We start from the raw sequence: 19,048 nt of genomic DNA on the forward strand, positions 1-19,048 counted from the left end.
CGTGCAAATCTGTGTCACTGGGTTTAGGGTAGAATTGCGGGACGGCTGAAATTTCTCTCTTGGCTTTGCCAATGCGGTTTTCGTTTGGAATTATATAGTAGAAGATTTTCAAGCTTCCTTTTGGGACAGCACAATTATTGAAAATCCTATTAATACGCTTCCGGTAGATAAAATGTGTTAATTCCATTGAATGATAACAATGGAAAAAATTAAAATAATTTTTACAGGCTGACGAAACAGTAAAATTCGTTTTCATTTTTATTTTCTGGAGCTAATCGAGTTGGCAAACGAGCCATAGGATCGTATACAGCGAAATACAGTCTTTCAAATTATAGAATATCGCCTTCCTCCGACACCATTTGCCCTAAATTGTCGGCGTTGCCCTTGGGAGCAGTTCAAAGCGCTCCCAGAGCATAAATTACTATCCCCACGTCTGCCCCAGCTTCTACCCGATCCGAGAAGACGGTATCAGTTCAATATCTTCCTCATCCCTCCCCCCAAAGAACTAACGATTAACCCTAGATAATTAATGAAGCCTGTCAATGTTCTAGCACGTGCAGAGCGCGGAGAATTCGCAAGGCGCATCAGCCAAGGGTACCCTGCGAAGGAAGGAGCACAAAAAGGTCCTAACTCATCATCTCTACTTCTGCATGAGGGATTTCGGGCACACCGTCGGCGAAGACACAGAGATCTACTTCTCTCTGTACGACGCGAAGAGGAATCAATACTTGAGCGAACGGTTCCTCGTCAGGATCTCCAAGGAGGGTTTCTCCAGCTTCGTCGAGAAGATCCACAGCAACTGCACGATATTCACAGACCTGGGGAACGCGGATCTGGGCAGAGATTTGTACATGGTTGCGCACGTGATGCGCTGCGGAAGAATGCTCTACTCGGACTCGGGGAAGAATAAAGCAGGAACTGCGATCTACAGGAGGCCGCACGGGGTTGCAGTCCTGTCCCTGGCTGAAGCCACGCAGGATCATACCGAGGAACTCGAGATGACGTTCAAGGTAACGTTGACGAGGTCCTGAATGCGTTTTGTGCCACCTGGAGACCCCCCGAAAATGATTTTTAATTTATCGTTGACTGTCTCGAAGAAAATTGTGGAAAACTTGCCAGCTTTTCTTTGTCAGTTTCTTCCAATTACTGTGACCACTTGGAAACAACATTTTCAAAGAGAAAGAAATTATTTTGGATTATCTGTCAATTTTCATACGACGCTGTAGCATTTTTGAGACGTTAACACGTTCGTTTAAAATGTTTTATTGAACGTTATAAATTGTAAATTGCGAGACTGTGAACGTCACATAGACAGTGGTAGTGGGCGTGTTAATCTGTATTGCATTAAGACTAGTACCTTTATTTTTATTATTCTTCCTATTAGAACAAATTTTCTTCTTAGAAAAATATTTGATGAAGTTCGCAGATGTTTGTAGGATATTTTATGGAGTTTACCTCTATGCAAGGGCGTAAGCGTTTCTATGCAGGTGCTTGGCAAAGTGTTCCCCAGTGTCCTTTTTCAAGAAGATGGTTTACGACGCCTTTGGAGTTCGCTAAGAAATTTGCCGAGATTTGCAAATCGTATTCCATTTGTCGTGTCCGAGCTTTACGATGCCTTATGCTTTATGGTCGTTTCGTTCCCCGGGGGCCAGGTATCGCGTTCCTTATTTCGGAATCTGATGATGCATCGATTGCGAGCCAGAAGTTGCAACCCGGTGCAACTTCGTGTCGCGGGACCTTCTTATCTTGTAGCGAAGTTATTAATGTCTCGAGTCTTCAGAGAAACTTCGAGGATTAACCTAAATATCGTAGGTCGACTTTATTAGACTTTGCAATAGAGTTTCGCCATAGGTCGAACCCGTTGAGAGCAAGAGTTATGCTGGCGTGAATGGTGCAACTTTGATGAGGGATCGAAATCGCCCTAACAGAAAATGACCTTAAGAGTACGAAAATACCCTTATTAAATCACATAGAAAGTCACTTTCAGAAATTTATTATAAGAAAATGGATGATATACAGTGTAGATATAATGTAAAACAAATTTTATTAAGCTCCTGTTTTTCTTTTAATTTTAGACAACTTCTCAAGGAAAATGCATTCTTTTTGCTCCTCTTACTCGTCAATGAATTAATTAACATCATTTACACAAAATTTGTCTAGAATATTGAGTGATTCCAGAATACAATAAAATATTTTAGCTCTACGTCGTCTAGCTTTTCTGTAATAAATTCCTGAAAATTCACCAAAAATATAATAATATTCTAAATCAATGCCTAATGGTCTAACAAACGAAACTGAGTTCCAAAATGTCCTGCAGAACATTCTCATTGTTAATTCCGACAATCAGGAATTTCATACGATTTTGAAAAAATATTAGAACCAACCCCCATGACAGGAGACCCTAAAAAACGGAAAACTAAAGCGACAAATTCACGATACCCCGGTTGAACAAACCAAACTAAAATCCGAGAGCATTGTCTCGACTGCAAAGTTCCCGAGCCGGTGAAAACCAATTAAAGGAGATGAGGATCTCCGTAATCAGACAATTTTTCACACGATTACCGTCAAAGGCGGTCGAATTAAAACGAGCATTCCGCGTCTCGAGAAACGCTCCATGTAATTAACACTGGTCGGATAAGATCTGCGGATTAGGAGTCAGTGAACAGCATTGTTCCGCGGTATTTCAGGTGTGCCAGGGCGAGGAGAAGGATTTCCACCAGCTGCACGAGCAAATTATCCGCAACAACAAGTGTTCGCCGCTTCCGGGCCAGCCGAATTACGGCATCGTCGTCTCGTTGCGGATTTTGCACGGCGAATTGTCCCAGGTGAAGGTGGAGCATCCCTTGCTCTTCAAGAATATCTGCTTGACGAAGAAACTGGGATTCTCCGACGTGATCATGCCAGGAGATGTAAGGAACGATTTGTACCTGAAACTGGAGCGCGGGGAATTCGAGAGGGGTGGAAAATCCACGGGGAAGAACATCGAGGTAACGTAACACGATCATTCCGATTAGATAAGCTACAATAAGGGAGCAACGTTATTTTTGACATTGTCCAAGCACGAGGTAACATGCGATCAGTAATTGATTAATTTTTTATTGATTTTTCCATGGACGGTTTAGGTGACCATTTTGGTGCTGGACTCGGACGGTCAACCCTTGGAGGGCTGTTTGTTTGGGGCAGCTGGAATGGAGGGTAGTTCCGAATACCAAAGCTTAGTCATATACCATCACAATAGTCCAGCGTGGGCGGAGACCGTTCGACTGGCCATACCTATCGACAAATTTTACGGGAGCCACGTTCGCTTTGAATTCCGCCATTGTTCGAGTAAGTACTGGAGACCCTGAGGAACCACTCGTTCGCAAGAAACTGCAGTCGGCTGACCAATAAACTTACCCCTATTACTCCACACTGGAAATCTCTTCTAAATCTGTCTTTGTTGAGTGTCACAGGGTTACTTGTAGTTTATCATATTTTTTCGTAACACGAAAGGTAATTTGTTCAGAAAAATCTACTGAAACATAATTGCACCAAAATGTCTGCTTTCTAAGTTTCAATGAAAAGTTACCATACGCCATGTCTAATTAAAAGTAACAAGAACGAAGGACCTGACAGCCATTTCCAATGCAATGGAATGCAACGCTTAACGTGAAGAAATTAGATTAACATGAAGATCCAAACCTAACATACTGTGGATAAGAATAAATAAATTCCCAGTCCGTCGGACATCCTAACAATTATCTCTATATTCGTCTTACAAATTGATACGCTTTCCAGCTCGCGAGAAGACGGATAAGAAGCTCTTCTCCTTCGCCTTCGTCCGGCTGATGGAGCCCGGGGGCGCCACTCTTCAGGACGGTCCTCACGAGCTGTACATCTACAAGTGCGAGGACCGGACCAAATTGGACTCGTTGAGCTACCTTATGCTGCCGACCTGCGCCCGCGAGCCGAACACAACAGGTGAGCCATCAACACTTTGCATACCCATTCGGTAGCCACAAACAATTCCACGAGAGCAAACTGAGTTATTTAACGAAATAAAAATTGAAAAGCTAACAATAACTGAGAGCACCCGTTCAACCTTCTATTTCGCTGCTTCTAATCACATTTGCTAATCGAGTTAGACTCGTGATGAAGACTTCTAACATAATCTATTAAATACGTATATTATTCAATCCCTTTAAACAGAAATAGAATTTTATTGTAGTCAATATTTAGCCATCCGAGAATACCTAGTCGAACAATAAATATCAATATCCTTTCTCGCCTAGTAAATTATGAACCACAAAGAAGTCTTAGTCATTGCAATGGTAAAATAAATTGTAGTGCAAGGGGTTAACGCAAATCTTAATTTAGGGAGTTAAACAAACAACGTATTCGAACATCCTCTGTCATGTCAGCAGGTTTCGCAGCGTTCTCGAGGTCGCCTAAAGAAACAGTAATGGTGCACACGTTGTTGTGCAGCACAAAGCTGACTCAGAACGTCGATCTGCTGAGTCTGTTGCAATGGAAGGCTCATCCAGAGAGAATCTCGGACGCGTTGGGTCGAGTCCTGCGCCTGGACGGCGAGGAACTGGTCAAGTTCCTGCAGGACATTTTAGATGCTCTGTTCTCCATGTTCCATACAGAAGACGGGAACTCGACGGCGCATTCTGGGCTGGTGTTCCAGGTCCTGGTCTCTATCTTCAGCCTGCTGGAGGACTCGAAGTTCGAGCACTTCAAGCCGGTGATGGACGCGTACATTTCCGGTCACTTCGCCGCTGCGTTAGTGTACCAGGGCCTTTTAAGCAGCGTGCAACATTGCGCGGACTGGGCCAGCGCCGCGGACAAGCAGGAGCCGATTATCAAGTGTTTCCGTTCTCTGGAGTACATCTTCAAGTTCATCATCCAGAGCCGGCTGCTGTTCGCCAGGGCCACGGCTGGCCAGTACGAGGACAGCTTCCGGAGGGACATCTACCGGGTGTTCGCTTCGTTCAATAAAATGCTGGGCGTTCCCTACGAGCTGGTACTGAGCTCGCAGATCGCGCTGCATTATTCGATCTCGGCGGTGTTCGAGCAGCTGATAGCGGTGCTGCCGGTCCTGGAAGTGGCCAAGCTGACTTGCACGATGCTGGACTCGGTGCCCAGGGAGCCGCCGCTGCAGCTGATCCAGGCGAAGCTGATGGCGATCAAGAATCTCACAACGTCGTCCCTGTTTCGCGAGGACGACGAGAGCAGGAACCTCCTGCTGGCTACCATGTGCAGGCACCTGAGGATCCACCTGATGCGGCGGGAGGAGCTGCGAGCTTGCACCGATATCCTGGGAGAGATCCTCAGCTTTCTGCATAAGAGAGGCAGGGACACCAACAAGGTCAACAATTGCATTCATCACGACGTGGAGACATTGTGTCTCTCTATCCTGGACGTGCTCATTCAGACCATCCTCATCGTCATCAATACCAGCGGCACCGTGTTAGGGTGTCTCGTAGCTTGTCTGATCGGCCTCCTGCAATTGCTGGACGAGTATCATTACACCAGGCTCTGGGAAGAGCTGACGCACACCGGGGAGAGGAAACCGTTGAAGGACTTTCTGTTGAGGGTTTTCCTGGTTCTTCGGGATCTGGTGCGGCAAGAGGTCTTCCCGCCGGACTGGCTAGTTATCAGGATGCAGGCGAACAACGTGATCCTCAAGTCGCTGCAGGAGCTGGCCCAGCCGCTCGCTTTCCGGTTTCTTCACGGTAGCTTCGACTCGCAGCTCTGGTCCACGTACTTTAACCTTGCTGTCGCGTATCTGACTCAGCCGTCGCTGCAGCTCGAACAGTTCTCCGAGGTGAAGAGGGAGAAGATCGTTGAGAAATATGGGGACATGAGGGTGTTGATGGGCTTCCAAATCCTGTCGATGTGGTCGCACCTCGGAGACAGGAAGCTGGAGTTCATCCCGGGAATGGTGGGCCCGTTTCTGGAGGTCACACTGGTGCCTGAGAGCGAGCTCAGGAAGGCTACCTTGCATATATTCTTTGACATGATGGAGTGCGAGCAGAGAGCACGCGGCAGCTTCAGGTCTGTCGAGTCGGAACTGATCGACAAGCTGGATATCTTGATCAGCGAGAATAAGGGCGACGATGAGTACAGACAGCTGTTCAACACTATGTGAGTCTTGATTCGGGGGGTAAAGCTTGGTCTTGGGCTCGAACAGGCATGGGGAAGAATAGCTTGGAGCGCCATGAATTACCCTGGGGGCTAATTATGGTGAAGATAAGATACCTTCCAGCTTGTAAGTTCAGTATAAATGGGCTTAGAACATCTATCTTGCTTAGAGTCTCTAGACTGACCCGAATGGGCGTGGTTCAATTGGTCTCTGACCTAAGTGGGCGTAGCTTAATTCTGACCTGATGAAATGTAATTGATCCTTAACCCAAGTGGGCGTGACTGAATTGCTTTTAGAACCGAATGGGCGTGGTTTAACTGGTCTTGGACCCAAGTAGGCGTACCTTAATTGGTCTTTGACCTGAACTAGTGCGGTTTAATTGGTCTCTGACCTGATCTGCTGTGACGTAATTGATCCGTTGTCAAAGTAGGCGTGGTTTAGATGCTCTTAGACTCAAATAGGCGCGGTTTAATTTCTCTTGGATCTCGATAAAACCAGCCTAGTGACCCACAGAGCAATCTCTGCTCATGCCTGGTCTAGTGGATCATTATACAATGAATTGCGAATGAATTATTAATGCCAAGGCCATATTTAAACTGCTTTTCAATTTCACGCTGCTTTAGGGAGCATCTTAGCGCTGTGTAAGTTCACTACACAAGACTTTTGCTTGGAATCAAACCCCCGATTCTTCTCGTAACAGAGTGTAAAATATACTCCTGTGTGCAGATTATTGGACAGAGTACAATCCGAGGACCCAACTTGGAAGGAGAGTGGGACAGCCTTCATCACATCGATCACAAGACTGCTAGAGAGGCTTCTGGATTACAGGAGTGTGATCCAGGGCGACGAGAATCGGGACAAACGGATGTCGTGTACCGTTAATTTATTGGTGAGCGTGTTCATATTAATCCAAATGTTGCACAACATCGCTAATTTCGTTGGACAACGAAGGGTCCACTTAGAAAAAGCAATCCCAATATATGGTTAATATAAAACCCACAGCTGCGATGTTCATTTTTGTATTAATAAAAATTGTGTTCCTTCTTTATAAAAATCACTGCTAGATTTGAGGAAAACGAGAAACCAAGATATTAAATATTAAGATTCAGTTCTGCTCCAGGAATTTTAATTTCCAGAGTATTTTTAAATTCTTCTAATATTTTCACCGTTTTAAATTAGTTCTCAATTTATACGAATCAGTCCACAGGGATCCATATTCGCATAAATATTCCGAAATCGCTTCTGAGCCAGAGTGTGCCCGGTGTAGCACGCAGTGCTCGAACGCGATAATTGCGTTAGATGAATCATTAAACGTGTAAACAAGAATGTATATACAAACCCGGACACGAGGCAAAGCGTATATTAGCAGCGTTATCTTCAGTTCCGATCGAACACTTGCGATATCCCATCCACTAATGGGACTCTCGTTGTTTCTGCTGCAGAATTTCTACAAGAATGAGTTCAACCGGAAGGAGATGTACCTGCGATACATTTACAAGCTTCACGACCTTCACCTGGCGGCTGAGAATTACACAGAGGCAGGATTTACAATGAAACTGTACGCCGATCAGCTTGGTTGGAGTTCGACGATCCTACCTCCCGATCACACGCATCCTCAGCAACCGGAGTGGCAGAGAAAAGAGCTGCTGTACCATAAGATCATACACTATTTGGACAGGGGAAAGTGCTGGGAGAAGGGCATACCCTTGTGCAAGGAGCTTGCGGTGCTTTATGAGACCAGGCTGTACGATTATGCGAAACTCAGCCACGTGCTGAAGCTCCAAGCCAAGTTCCTGGATAATATACTGACTCAGCTGAGACCGGAACCGGAGTACTTCCGCGTTGGGTTCTATGGTCTCAGCTTTCCACTGTTCGTTAGGGTAAGGAAATACACACAGGTGTCCAATAGCTCTGTTACTAAGCGATACCTTCGCGAAATGTCAAAAGGACAAATTATTCGGTTCGAGGGGACAAATTGTATGGTGGGAATAATTTTTTAGTCGGAATAGTTTTCTAAATAATTTTTCTGGATTGATTACAGGGATTTTCACACAATTTTTGATCCTGTTGCTTCCCCAGTTCTTCACAGATAATGAGCATGATTGCCATTGTGATTGCTACCACTTCTTTGTAGCTTCTAAATGATATAGCTTCTAGATAATTTGTATTATCAAGTTTTCAAAAGAATTGGAAGAAATTGGCAAGTAAAAGGGGTTTTTCAAGAAATTGCTTTCAGAACCTTGTGCATCATTAGCAAAGGAATGAGAGCCCACAGAGACCTTTTTAGTCAAACAAGGAGGCTAAGCGCGAAGATTGTTCTCGCTCGCAATTCATACGGGCACCTCAATGTTCATAAATGTAAAATCGTGAAGATTGCTGGTCGCATTACCGAAAAAGCTCGGAACACGTGCTCGTCTCGTGGCGCGAAAGGCTCATTGAAAAGTCAGCGTGACACTTGTGCGTCCTCGTTAGGGCAACCCTCGCCGGGTGATTAACGCGTCGAGGTGAGGTTGCTCGGGCGTGGGTGTAATTGCCTTTGCCTGGCGTGTTGCAGAATAAGCTTTTCATCTACCGCGGTTTGGAGTACGAGCGAATAGGTGCATTCACGCAACGGCTGCAGACGGAGTTCCCCAGCGCGCAGATTTTAATGAAGAACTCTCCGCCGGACGAGAGCATCTTAACGTCTGAGGGACAATGTAAGCTCACGGAATCTTAACGACCTTAGCATCCCTCAGCATCCCTCGGCATCCCTCACAAGGGAAGAACCCGAATTGTCCGACTTCTATTTTAACGAGTTTTAATATGATGGTAGTATACAAGTCCTTAAAATTGTATATGAAGTATTAGCCATAGTCACTTGGTACTTTTGAAGATATAAATAATTAAAGTTACGTCCTAATATATTTTGAATATTAGCTCCCATTGCACATGCAGCGATGGTGCAGCGTGAGTTTCGGCTATTTTATTATGATAACATTGTGCGTAACTTTAATTATTTATATTGGTAACCCCTTCCCCTGTAAAATCGAGTCAGACTTGTGATACAATTTTCATACAAAGTCTATTAAATATGTATGTTACTAATTTCCTTCAAACTGAAATAATTTCAATTTTGTTGTCGTCAATATATCATGTGTGTGTTACCATCGTACAAAATTTCGTTAAAATCGAAGCCGGACAACTCGAGTTCCTAGTCAGTCTCCTTCATGTTCATCTCTGGTTACAGACATACAAATCTGCAACGTGAAGCCGATACCGGAAGAGAGCAGCCTGGCTTGTCGCGGGGCGGAAGTTCCGGAGCGGATCGTCGCGTTTTACCTCGTCAACGACGTCCGGAAGTTCCTGTTCGATCGGCCGTTGCACAGAGGTCCAGTCGACCGCGAGAACGAGTTCAAATCGCTCTGGATCGAGAGGACCACGTTGACCACGGAGGCGAAGCTGCCAGGCATTCTCAGATGGTTCGAGGTGATCGAGAAGAGGTCCGAGCTCCTAGCACCGGTGCAATATGCTTGCGAGACCATGCAGAGCGTGGAGAGAGAACTCAGGAGACTGGTTGCGCAATATACTGCCGAACCCCATCGAAACATCAACCCCTTCAGCATGAGGCTGCAGGGAATCATCGATGCCAATGTCATGGGCGGTATTACCAAGTACGAAGAAGCCTTCCTCACACCGGAGTTTGCTAGACAGAATCCGGACATGGTGCCACACGTGAACCGGCTGAAATCGTTGATCCTCGATCAAATGAGCGTGCTCGAAGCTGGGCTGAATCTACATGGACAGATCGCCCCTGCTGGAGTGCAACCGCTGCACAAGAGGCTCAACGAGAGGTTCACGCACTTGAAGCAGTGCCTCGGTCCACTGGCTAGGCAGAGGACTATCCACCAGGACAGCATCGTCAAGTAATGCCTTGTTGTACAATCCCTGGCCAGGAAATTAGGCCCATTCACAATTTTCAACGTTCTTCGTGTTTTCTAGTATGATTTTTAACCCCTCGTGCTATAGTATAGAGTCAGAATCTGCTAAGTATGTTATGTTAACATAGCTTTTGAATTAAAATGAAATTCTGCTTTATTCTAGTCAACATTTAGCCTACAGAATACGCCTCTTTCCTAGTGAATTATAAACGTCAAAGAAGTTCTAATCATTCTAATCGTTAAATAAATCGTAGTGCAAGGGGTTAAGCTTAAATGAACTTTTCAAATTAACTGTTAATGTATTTCACACGCATACGCACACATGACTAAACGGCGAATTTTTATGCGAAATAAAAATTGCCTGATTGAATTGCAAGATGCAACAGCTACATACGTATTTATTTTTTATGAAGAAGCGATGATTCTTTAAATGCGCTCACTGTTTTACCATTCGAGCTACTCATTTTTGTCGTAAATTCTTAAAATCTTGTGAACAATTTTCCAAAGCAAAAACAGTTCTCATTTAACGCTAGGTTTACGGAGCACTAAAAGTGGCTATTTTACACTGCTTTATAAAAATAACGAGTATGTGTCTGTCCAAATTTTTATGATATGAACTCAAACAAATAAATTTGTTGAATAATTCCTCATGGATGGGTCTTTACAATAGCAGTAAATTAAAAATACTCGAAAAATACTACTCATTTTGACTAGTAAACCTAGCGTTAACATTCTTTCTTTCTTGTAAATTATAATTGAGTTTTAGGACTAGATGATATATCTTTCTACTCGTTCTTTTTCAGTTCGCCATTGCCTCCGCTGCCCGTGAACGAAAAGCAAAGGCCAGCCACGTTGGAGACCGTCGGGTCTCGATCCTCCCACGCAGACAGCGACGGTCTGCCTGAAGACGAAGGTTTCTATACAAAAGTAGACGGTGGACCGCCTCCGATACCTCAACGCGAGGTGCGACCTCGTTCCGTGGGCTATGGCACGACTCCACCCAGGCCCACGCATCAAAGAACCCTCAGCAAACCTTTGAGCCCTAAATTGCCGTTGAGGCATTCGTTGCCGACGCCGACGGACGGCGTCGATCAGACTGGTTTGAGGACTTCTTGGAGCGAGCCTGGACCGGAACCTGCGCCGCCTTTGCCGCCAAGAGGTTGCAGTAAGTTTCGCGTTTGCGCGAAATCATTCTTAATCTCTTTATGAACCCTTTACATTCTACTGTCTCCTCTGATAAGTACATTGCGGATTTTATGCATTAACGACAAAAATGGTTCAACACAATTTAAAACGATGAAACAGTTTTTTTTTACCTTACTGATGTTATTGATGACAGAAGGAATTTTTTGCTTGGCTCCGGCTCTACAGCTGCAATTTTTGATTCATAAAATATATACCAATTAAATTTTGCAAGTCTCTCATACATTTAATTCTTCATCATTCTTTCACAATATGCTGTGCCATTACCTTCAGCATTTTTGTAAATATTACTTCTCAAATATGTAACAAGGACACTCTCTAACGCCTGTCTTCGTTTCAGCTCCAGACAAACGGGACTCGAACACCAACGCCGTCGTACCACCTGCTCCCCCTAAACGTTTAGCGTACAAACGTAACACCGAATGGAGCACAGACGACGATTCAGAAACTAAGTCGAACGATCTCCGCGACAGCGGTATCTCCACGGCCAGTCTGTTGGACTTCCAGTCACACTTGCCCAACTTGAACAACCTCGGCTACGAGGACTTCGAACCTCGAACAAGGTGCAATGATATCATGAACATATCGCCGCCGTCGGTGATTAACGCTCTGAACGTTTCCACGGGCAATTTCTCAAGCGGCACGTTTCAGGGGTCGCAATCCCTGCCTGGTCAAGAGGTAATTACGTGAACCCTAACTTTCATTACATTACCCAACAAAGTGAAATTGGTGTTGGACAGTGGTAACAATAAACTGCGGATCCAGAGGAACAGAAGTTGGATGAAAACGTGTTTCATGTTGCACACAAGTCTTGGCTATTTCATTCGTATAAACGATATGGGTTACTAATAACTATTATGAACTACTTGAGGATGAAGTTTGCGCCTCACGCTGAAATCTACTTAATTCCAGAACGAGTAAATTGACATTCAGTGCCATTAATTTTATGTAATTTAAAACGGTAAAAACATTAGGAGAATTTAGGAGCATCTTATTTTGCAAAAAGATCCGCAGTCTATTTATGACAATCATTTTTAAGCAGATCAACAGCGCCGATTACCGGTTACTGCCATGGCAGTGAACGTGTTAATGATTCTAGCAAGTCGAAAGCTGTGTAACTATGTAACTATATAACTATGTCTGCAGTCCAGTTATCAATGTACTAAAAGACATCAACAGATTAACAATTTTTAATTCTGCTGCATTCCTTGGGACTTAGTTGACACACTATGCTTTTGTGTAGCTCGACCAGAGCCTGCAGCAGTGTGAGTTCCGAAAGTATGAAAGAATGATTGTAATTTATGTTGAATTAATTTTCAGGTGAGTCCACCACCGATCCCACCAAAGGCCCACCAAGACACCCCATCGGCTCCGTCCACCTTGGAGCGAGTGTCCAGCCGCTCACAATCGCACGGCCATTCCGAGAACTACTCGGTGCCAAAGTTGCAAACGTTATCTGTGGCGTCCGACACGGAGAGCACAGTGTAGCAACGACGAATCTCCTAGTCCTTTAGCGCGGTTAAATTCGTGATGTGCGCGTGCCACAGTCGAGCAGATCCTATCGTAGAATCGTAGATAGTGTTCACCGTCAGATTAGGAACAGCTTACGGAGGGTTCTCCACCGCGACTGCTGCCTCATTCTATTGGATTTGCAGAGCCAGGTCTCTGACATTTGCACATCATTTCATATACGTTTATTCTACACGTAAGGGAATCCTGTAATAATCGAAATGAAGATAAAAGAAAAAAAGGAAACATTGAAAACGTCTTTTGGAAAATATGTAACTCGACGTGGATCACACTCATCTGTGTATAACGTACCTTGGTAGAAAATCGATATTGAGTATATTGAGACGCTGACGACGACTCTGAGGCCACGTTTCCTCAGGATAAACAATTTTTTAAATAAACAGAGACAACGAGGAATGGAAATTTTAAGATTCGCCGTTCCCGCAGAAATGTTTTACCAAACTACTTCGACGTAATATATTGGGATACATTTATGGGCGCACTGTACTCGGTAGCTTTTTTTACGGAAAAGTTAGGATCTTTGGGCACAGAGTCATTTGTAGCGTTTAAAAGAGAACTTCGAGGTTCTCGGTTACTTCATTGTACATTATTCATAGTTCACAGTCTTTGTGTGGTCTTGAATACTCTGCAGACTTGCCATCGGCTTCAAAGCAAGTTCATTTTGACTTCGTTAGGCCAGCGACACACGTTCGAACGGAAACGTGGCTCGAAAATTCCCGGGTACTTCCGGCGCCGACGGAACCGGAAACACCCGACCAAGTAGTGTCGGCGTTCCACGCGAATAGTACACTGACTTTACGTTAAAGACGACGATCTTCCGAACCCTTAACCTAACTATATATATTTTGTAATTTATTTATATTTTCGATGAGAATAAAGGTAATTTTTATCAACGAAACTTTCGTCGAACTTTCACTCTCGTCGAACCGGCGCGGCGGGAAATATGAACACGTAAATTCGCGACCGAATGGAAGGATATATATAAATTATGTATTTTGTCACATTCTTTTCGTATAAATATATACAAAACTATGAAAATTGCGCCGCACGATTGTACGCTTGTTCCATGGCATGTATAAAAAACGTTGTAAAAAATCTTTTTCTTCGTACAAAAAAAAAAAGTAAAGAAAAGATATAAAAGAATCTAAAATGTAAAATGGAAGTGGAATGTATACATTGCACAATACTGAGTCTCGAGAAATTAAGGTACTGAAGAAAGAGAGCGAGAGAGAGAGAAAGGAAGAGTGTGAAATTAATTACAACGGGTAATGAAAAATGAACTAGAGATCATCAGTGGTCTTCCGAACGACCGCGGAAGAGTCGCCCCTCCGAAATTCGGAGCTTAAAATCACACGAAACAAAATATCGACAAGCGTATGCATATAGATACGAACAGGCACTCACACATACATCCTAATCGATATGGCTAATTTCGTAAGTACAGTCATGGCCGCTCTTAAAATATACCTTGGAGTATTAACGGCTCCAAGAATCATATACATATATATATATTTATATATATATATATATATATATATATATATATATAAATATATATATATGTATATTTATATATACTCATTTGAATTTTATGCTAATAGTACGTTATATTACTTTGTACGGTGTTTGTAGCACGGAGCCCCGTCACACTGACGTTTCCGCATTAATATCCTTCCTGAAACACAACGGATCTCGTGAGATAGCGTATCAACATCGGATAGAATTGTTGGAAAATATTTTAATAATGAAAACACGATATTTAATAGCGATACTCTAAACGCTTACCTCTTCGCTAATCGTTTTCATTTTCCAGAGCAAGCGTAAGTTACAGAAAAGGCAATGTTAGCGATGTATTGTATTAATACTTTTAGTTAACAAAATTTCGTGTAACTGAACCTTTAGATGGCGGACCATTTTCATAATTGCATAGTTGATATTTTTCAAGACCTTTTACAACGGGGAGGTGACTTTAGGGAGAAAGTTATCGTACGTAGAGGGAGACCTAAGACGGTGTAGGCGAAGGTCATCTCAAGGTCATATTTTCCGAGATTCCCCGAGGAGTAGTGTTTTTTTTTTAAGTGCAATAACCCATTTTTGGTCTATGTACCACGCTATGACCTTGAAATTACTTTTAGCTGAAAATTTTGCAAGTAATCGAGCAGCGTGTGTACGAAATTCCCAAGTTTGTTCTCGGTTACTATAGTGGCCATTGTGCTGTCTACAATTTAAGACACTTATGTGTGTCAGCATACTTACTCGGTCTCAGTGATTGTTTGCTCGTATTGCTGCTGTTGCTGCTGCTGCTGTCTGAGTGCAGCGAGTTCGTTGCTGTGCTGTAGATCATGAGTCAGCGAGCTGGACAATATCCTACCGCTCATAGGTAGAATATATTCCGGCGCATCCTCCAGCACTGAAGGGGTGATCTTCCCTCGTTTCAAGCTGCCGTACCTCTCCGACCCGCTTAGGTTGTCGTGCTGAGACCCGTGCAAGCTTTGCCCCCGTTTCAAGCTGCCGTACCTCTCGGACCCGCTCAAGTTCTCGTGATTCGAGTTCTGCGAGTGATGGCTCATGCTGGACGCCAGGATCCGGGACGCTATAGGCAGCATGTACGGCGTCGGCGAGACCGTATGATCCTCCTCAGCCGTGTACGGGAACAAGTACTTCTCGCCAAGATGGTGGATCTTCTCCTCGCCTTCGGAATAGTTCTCATCGGGTTGGCTCTTCTGCGGCGAGTTTATTTCAGGGTAAGGCAACGGGTTCGGACTAGACGTCTTGTTCGACGCCATTTCGTTGTCGGAGATCGTGCCTCCTGACCACTGACTCCCGCGCACGTCGATCACTATAATTTGATTTTCAATCGGATTAGTTACAACATCGAGTCAGACGCGTGAAGAAGATTCTGAAGTAAGTCTAATACATGTGCATGTTATTAATAGAGTGCGGATCTCTATGGAAAATGACATTCTTAAGCATCAATTGCAGGCTACAGTAGCTAAGTACAAAGAGACACTAACCGTTTGAGGACAGGTACGCTTCAGGTAACTGGGAACTCCACCTAGGCGCGTAAATGGGTTTGATGTTCGGGAAGAGCTCCGTGTTTGAGCAAAGTATGTTCAAGTGTTCCGCGGGGTTGGCGTGGATGTTGGGCAGGTAACTGTGCGCAACTGGCTGTTGCGTCGAGACCCCCATTGTCCTGTGGGACCTCGAGGTCACGTCCTCTTCGTCCGAGCTGTGGGAACTCGCGAGGTCTAAGCTCCTCCCTCCACCACCCTCCGCTTGGGACCCATCTGAGTCTGACTCGGAGTCTCTCCGCTGATTTCGTGTTTCAGGCGGTTCTAAAATTCAGTCTGGTTAATACACTTTATACAGTCTAGTTAATAAAGAAGGCTCGCTTTAATAGCTTAACCTTTTGCACTCGAATGGCGAATCTAGGGCCACTCGAATGGCGAATCTGATCTGAAAATATTCCAGGTCAGAAGAAATGTCTTGGTTTTGGAGTTGAAACAGCTTCGAGTGCAAAAGGTTAAAAAGCTCGTTCTACATGTATGACCATAGCCCAGTGCTAGCGATTATCTTTTTAGGGGATGCTAGGGTACCTTGTCTGGAGTGCAGTGCCGATCGGTGACTCCTGGACGACATGTACGGGTCCCTATCGCTATTATAATTACTTGTGGACGTGGACGTGTGTCTTAAATGAGTGTCGCTACGGTATGGGCTGGACCCAGTCTTATTTGTACTTCGTGAAGTTGTACTACTCGTTGAAACTCCCACGTGAACCCTCCTGCAGACTGACTCGGCTCCGCTGTACGTTGACGAATACGCCATTGCAGATCGCTGAAAGATTATTGGACGTTCTAAGATTCTCTTCGAATTAATTAACTACTGACAATCTAATTGTTATATACCCACCGAGTGACCGTTCACATTCTGACTGCTACTTCCATTCCCCATGCTTCCCTCCAGCAATGGTGTCTTCTTTCCGATACACCTCAGAAGACTCAGGTATAAGTTCCTTCGCACTCTGCCATTGATGAAGCAGTAGCCGATCAAACTGAACGCCGCGTGAACCACGACCGCTATACTAAGCAGGTAAGACAGAGTTGGAGAATTCTCGGACGCGTTCAGCACTGTCAGAGTCCAAGTGGAGCCGAGCAAAGGCAGCGAGGCCACTGACAACCATAACAACGTCCTCAGGTTCCCGAAGCCCATGATGTGCTCCTTCAGGGTAAACGCCGCTCTTATGGACATGATCAGGATGCAGAAGTTGACGAACACTGCCAGGCAGACTGGACCAATTAGGGACCAGATTACGGTCTCGTAAATTGATAACCAGCAGCTAGGACAAAAAAGATAGTTAAAAATTACAGCTTTTTGAATGTGCTTCTTAATACGTTGACTGCCATGTCAGTCATATGTTTGGACACAAACGAAACATTTTCATTTTGCATAGAGATCCGCAGTGTAATGATTAAATGATACTTTGATTTTGTGGAATTCTTTGGAGGTGATTGTTCGGCAGTCAACATGTTAAAATAATGTTTGAAACAATTAGCTTACAAGTAGAAGTTTCCATACTGATCGGCCCTAACGCCGATTGTCAGTCCCACGATGATGGCAGGTGCACCATAGCCCATGGTGTAATAGAACCTCATTTGGCCATGATTCACGTCCCTCATCTCAGTGAGCATTCGATACAAATGAATCGAGTCTACCAGGGTCCAGGCGAACGTGCTCAGCCAGGCATAGTGTAGACTAATTGCAGTCAGTTTGCATGGGAACTCGTTAGAGACTAGAGGACTCCTGGCTTTAAGTGCTATCAGGTATAGCACCTCGGCGAAGAACACGCACATCACTAAATTCTTGTGGATGCTGTTCGAGTTGGTGCCGCCACCTCTTATCAGAGATAGAATGAGCAAGGCAGACAGTAGTAAAGGCAACGCGAGCATGAATGCGCTGTAACTGGTTACGTCCTCTAACAGAGACGGCTCAGGGACGTACTCCAGGTCGAGGACATCAGTTAATATTGCGAAAGTGGATAGTTGCAAACAGGAGCAGTTCACGATCGTGCCGAAGGACAGAGAATCGTCCTCTACTTCTGTTGTGCATCCCATTCGGCTCCATTCGCCGGTCCTGAAATGTCCAAACCAATTAAAATTAATAAGTAGACTGCAGATTTTAAATATTTATAACTACACTGTGAATTGTATACATTTACGATAAAACTAGGTAGATCTATAAAAAATAGATATAATAGGGCAGAGATATAAAAAAGATTTAAATAGTCTCGCAATTAATTCAATTCTTATTTTTTGTCCATTAATGAGTTAGATCATCGCCAATGACTTACCCTCTCGCTGTGCTCCAATGCACACACTGAGGATTCGTTCTAGTCTTGAGATCGTCCTTCTCGCTGAGCCACAGACTGATTTGCACCGGAGTCTGCAGAGGTATGCCAGTCAAGGATTCGTAGCCGCCATCATCATCAGTGGGGACTAATACGGATACTGTAATAACCGGCGAACCAACAGCTACTTCGACGCCCCACCTCACAGCCACTGAATCGTCAAATCTGTAACAAAATTTATACAAATGTAGGACATAGTCTTCCCTATTCATTGACACTGCTGCATCAAAACTATTAGGTCAGTGCAAAAGTTCATGCCCGATTCTTCGTTGCATTTTAATACGAAATCAAATTTTTGTAATCTTTTCGTTGTTTTAAATTTTACCAACGCATTTTTCCGCAGTTTAGCACTGCCTTAATACATATCTAAGAGATTTACCTTTGAGGCAGAAGAGCTCCTAATTGTTTATATTGCACATAGCTGAGCACAGCCTTCCGATTAACTAAACTGTTCTTAACATTCAATTCTCCCTGTACCAAAGGCTTGATTCCTAATATGCTAAGTGGTACTCGTATCTTCGAGTGCGGGTCAAATCTGTTCGGGTCCGCCATGTAATTATTATATTTTGGGAATGATATCGAAGGTCCAAAATGTGCGGGCGATGACAAGAACGCGGACGTGTCTGGCAAGATGACTTTCTGATCAGCTTCCGTTGGCCTGGCTGTGGATGCTGATGGATCCTCTTTGTACTCCGCTGTCTCGTATCCGTACAGGCTCTCCGAAGTCACCACGTCCAGACCCATCACTGAAATACACGACAATCAAATTAGGAAAATATAATTAATCAGTAGACTGCGAACTTTTATCAATTTCTTAACACATCACTCAATAAGTCCCCGGTCTGACATATATGGCAACATTGTTGA

The 19,048-nt window shown here is 44.2% G+C and overlaps 2 protein-coding genes across 5 annotated transcripts in view; one reads left to right on the forward strand and one right to left on the reverse strand.

Moving 5' to 3' along the window:
• Nucleotides 1-13,673, forward strand: part of Spg (dedicator of cytokinesis spg) — a 91,280-nt gene extending 77,607 nt beyond the window's left edge. Inside the window, exons 6-18 of one of the 4 annotated variants that reach the window (XM_076786502.1) lie at nucleotides 552-1,010; nucleotides 2,688-2,987; nucleotides 3,123-3,327; nucleotides 3,778-3,960; nucleotides 4,401-6,129; nucleotides 6,751-6,768; nucleotides 6,854-7,016; nucleotides 7,570-8,007; nucleotides 8,682-8,823; nucleotides 9,354-10,029; nucleotides 10,848-11,203; nucleotides 11,588-11,925; nucleotides 12,568-13,673. In XM_076786502.1, coding sequence (XP_076642617.1) covers nucleotides 552-1,010; nucleotides 2,688-2,987; nucleotides 3,123-3,327; nucleotides 3,778-3,960; nucleotides 4,401-6,129; nucleotides 6,751-6,768; nucleotides 6,854-7,016; nucleotides 7,570-8,007; nucleotides 8,682-8,823; nucleotides 9,354-10,029; nucleotides 10,848-11,203; nucleotides 11,588-11,925; nucleotides 12,568-12,735 — 5,175 coding nt within the window. In that variant the 3' untranslated portion in view covers nucleotides 12,736-13,673. Of the gene's footprint in view, nucleotides 1-551; nucleotides 1,011-2,687; nucleotides 2,988-3,122; nucleotides 3,328-3,777; nucleotides 3,961-4,400; nucleotides 6,130-6,750; nucleotides 6,769-6,853; nucleotides 7,017-7,569; nucleotides 8,008-8,681; nucleotides 8,824-9,353; nucleotides 10,030-10,847; nucleotides 11,210-11,587; nucleotides 11,926-12,567 lie in introns of all 4 variants that reach the window. The other 3 variants (XM_076786501.1, XM_076786500.1, XM_076786503.1) reach the window with 3 other exon arrangements.
• Nucleotides 13,674-14,278: 605 nt separating this feature from the next.
• Nucleotides 14,279-19,048, reverse strand: part of Stan (protocadherin-like wing polarity protein stan) — a 30,564-nt gene continuing 25,794 nt past the window's right edge. The window contains exons 9-16 of the mRNA XM_076786499.1: nucleotides 18,561-18,927; nucleotides 18,125-18,346; nucleotides 17,335-17,907; nucleotides 16,687-17,113; nucleotides 16,374-16,611; nucleotides 15,792-16,112; nucleotides 15,034-15,616; nucleotides 14,279-14,452 (exon numbers count right to left, since the gene is read on the reverse strand). Coding sequence (XP_076642614.1) covers nucleotides 14,422-14,452; nucleotides 15,034-15,616; nucleotides 15,792-16,112; nucleotides 16,374-16,611; nucleotides 16,687-17,113; nucleotides 17,335-17,907; nucleotides 18,125-18,346; nucleotides 18,561-18,927 — 2,762 coding nt within the window. The 3' untranslated portion in view covers nucleotides 14,279-14,421. The remainder of the gene's footprint in view (nucleotides 14,453-15,033; nucleotides 15,617-15,791; nucleotides 16,113-16,373; nucleotides 16,612-16,686; nucleotides 17,114-17,334; nucleotides 17,908-18,124; nucleotides 18,347-18,560; nucleotides 18,928-19,048) is intronic.

This window comes from Halictus rubicundus, chromosome 4 (genome assembly GCF_050948215.1).
Source record: "Halictus rubicundus isolate RS-2024b chromosome 4, iyHalRubi1_principal, whole genome shotgun sequence".
NCBI lineage: Eukaryota > Metazoa > Arthropoda > Insecta > Hymenoptera > Halictidae > Halictus > Halictus rubicundus.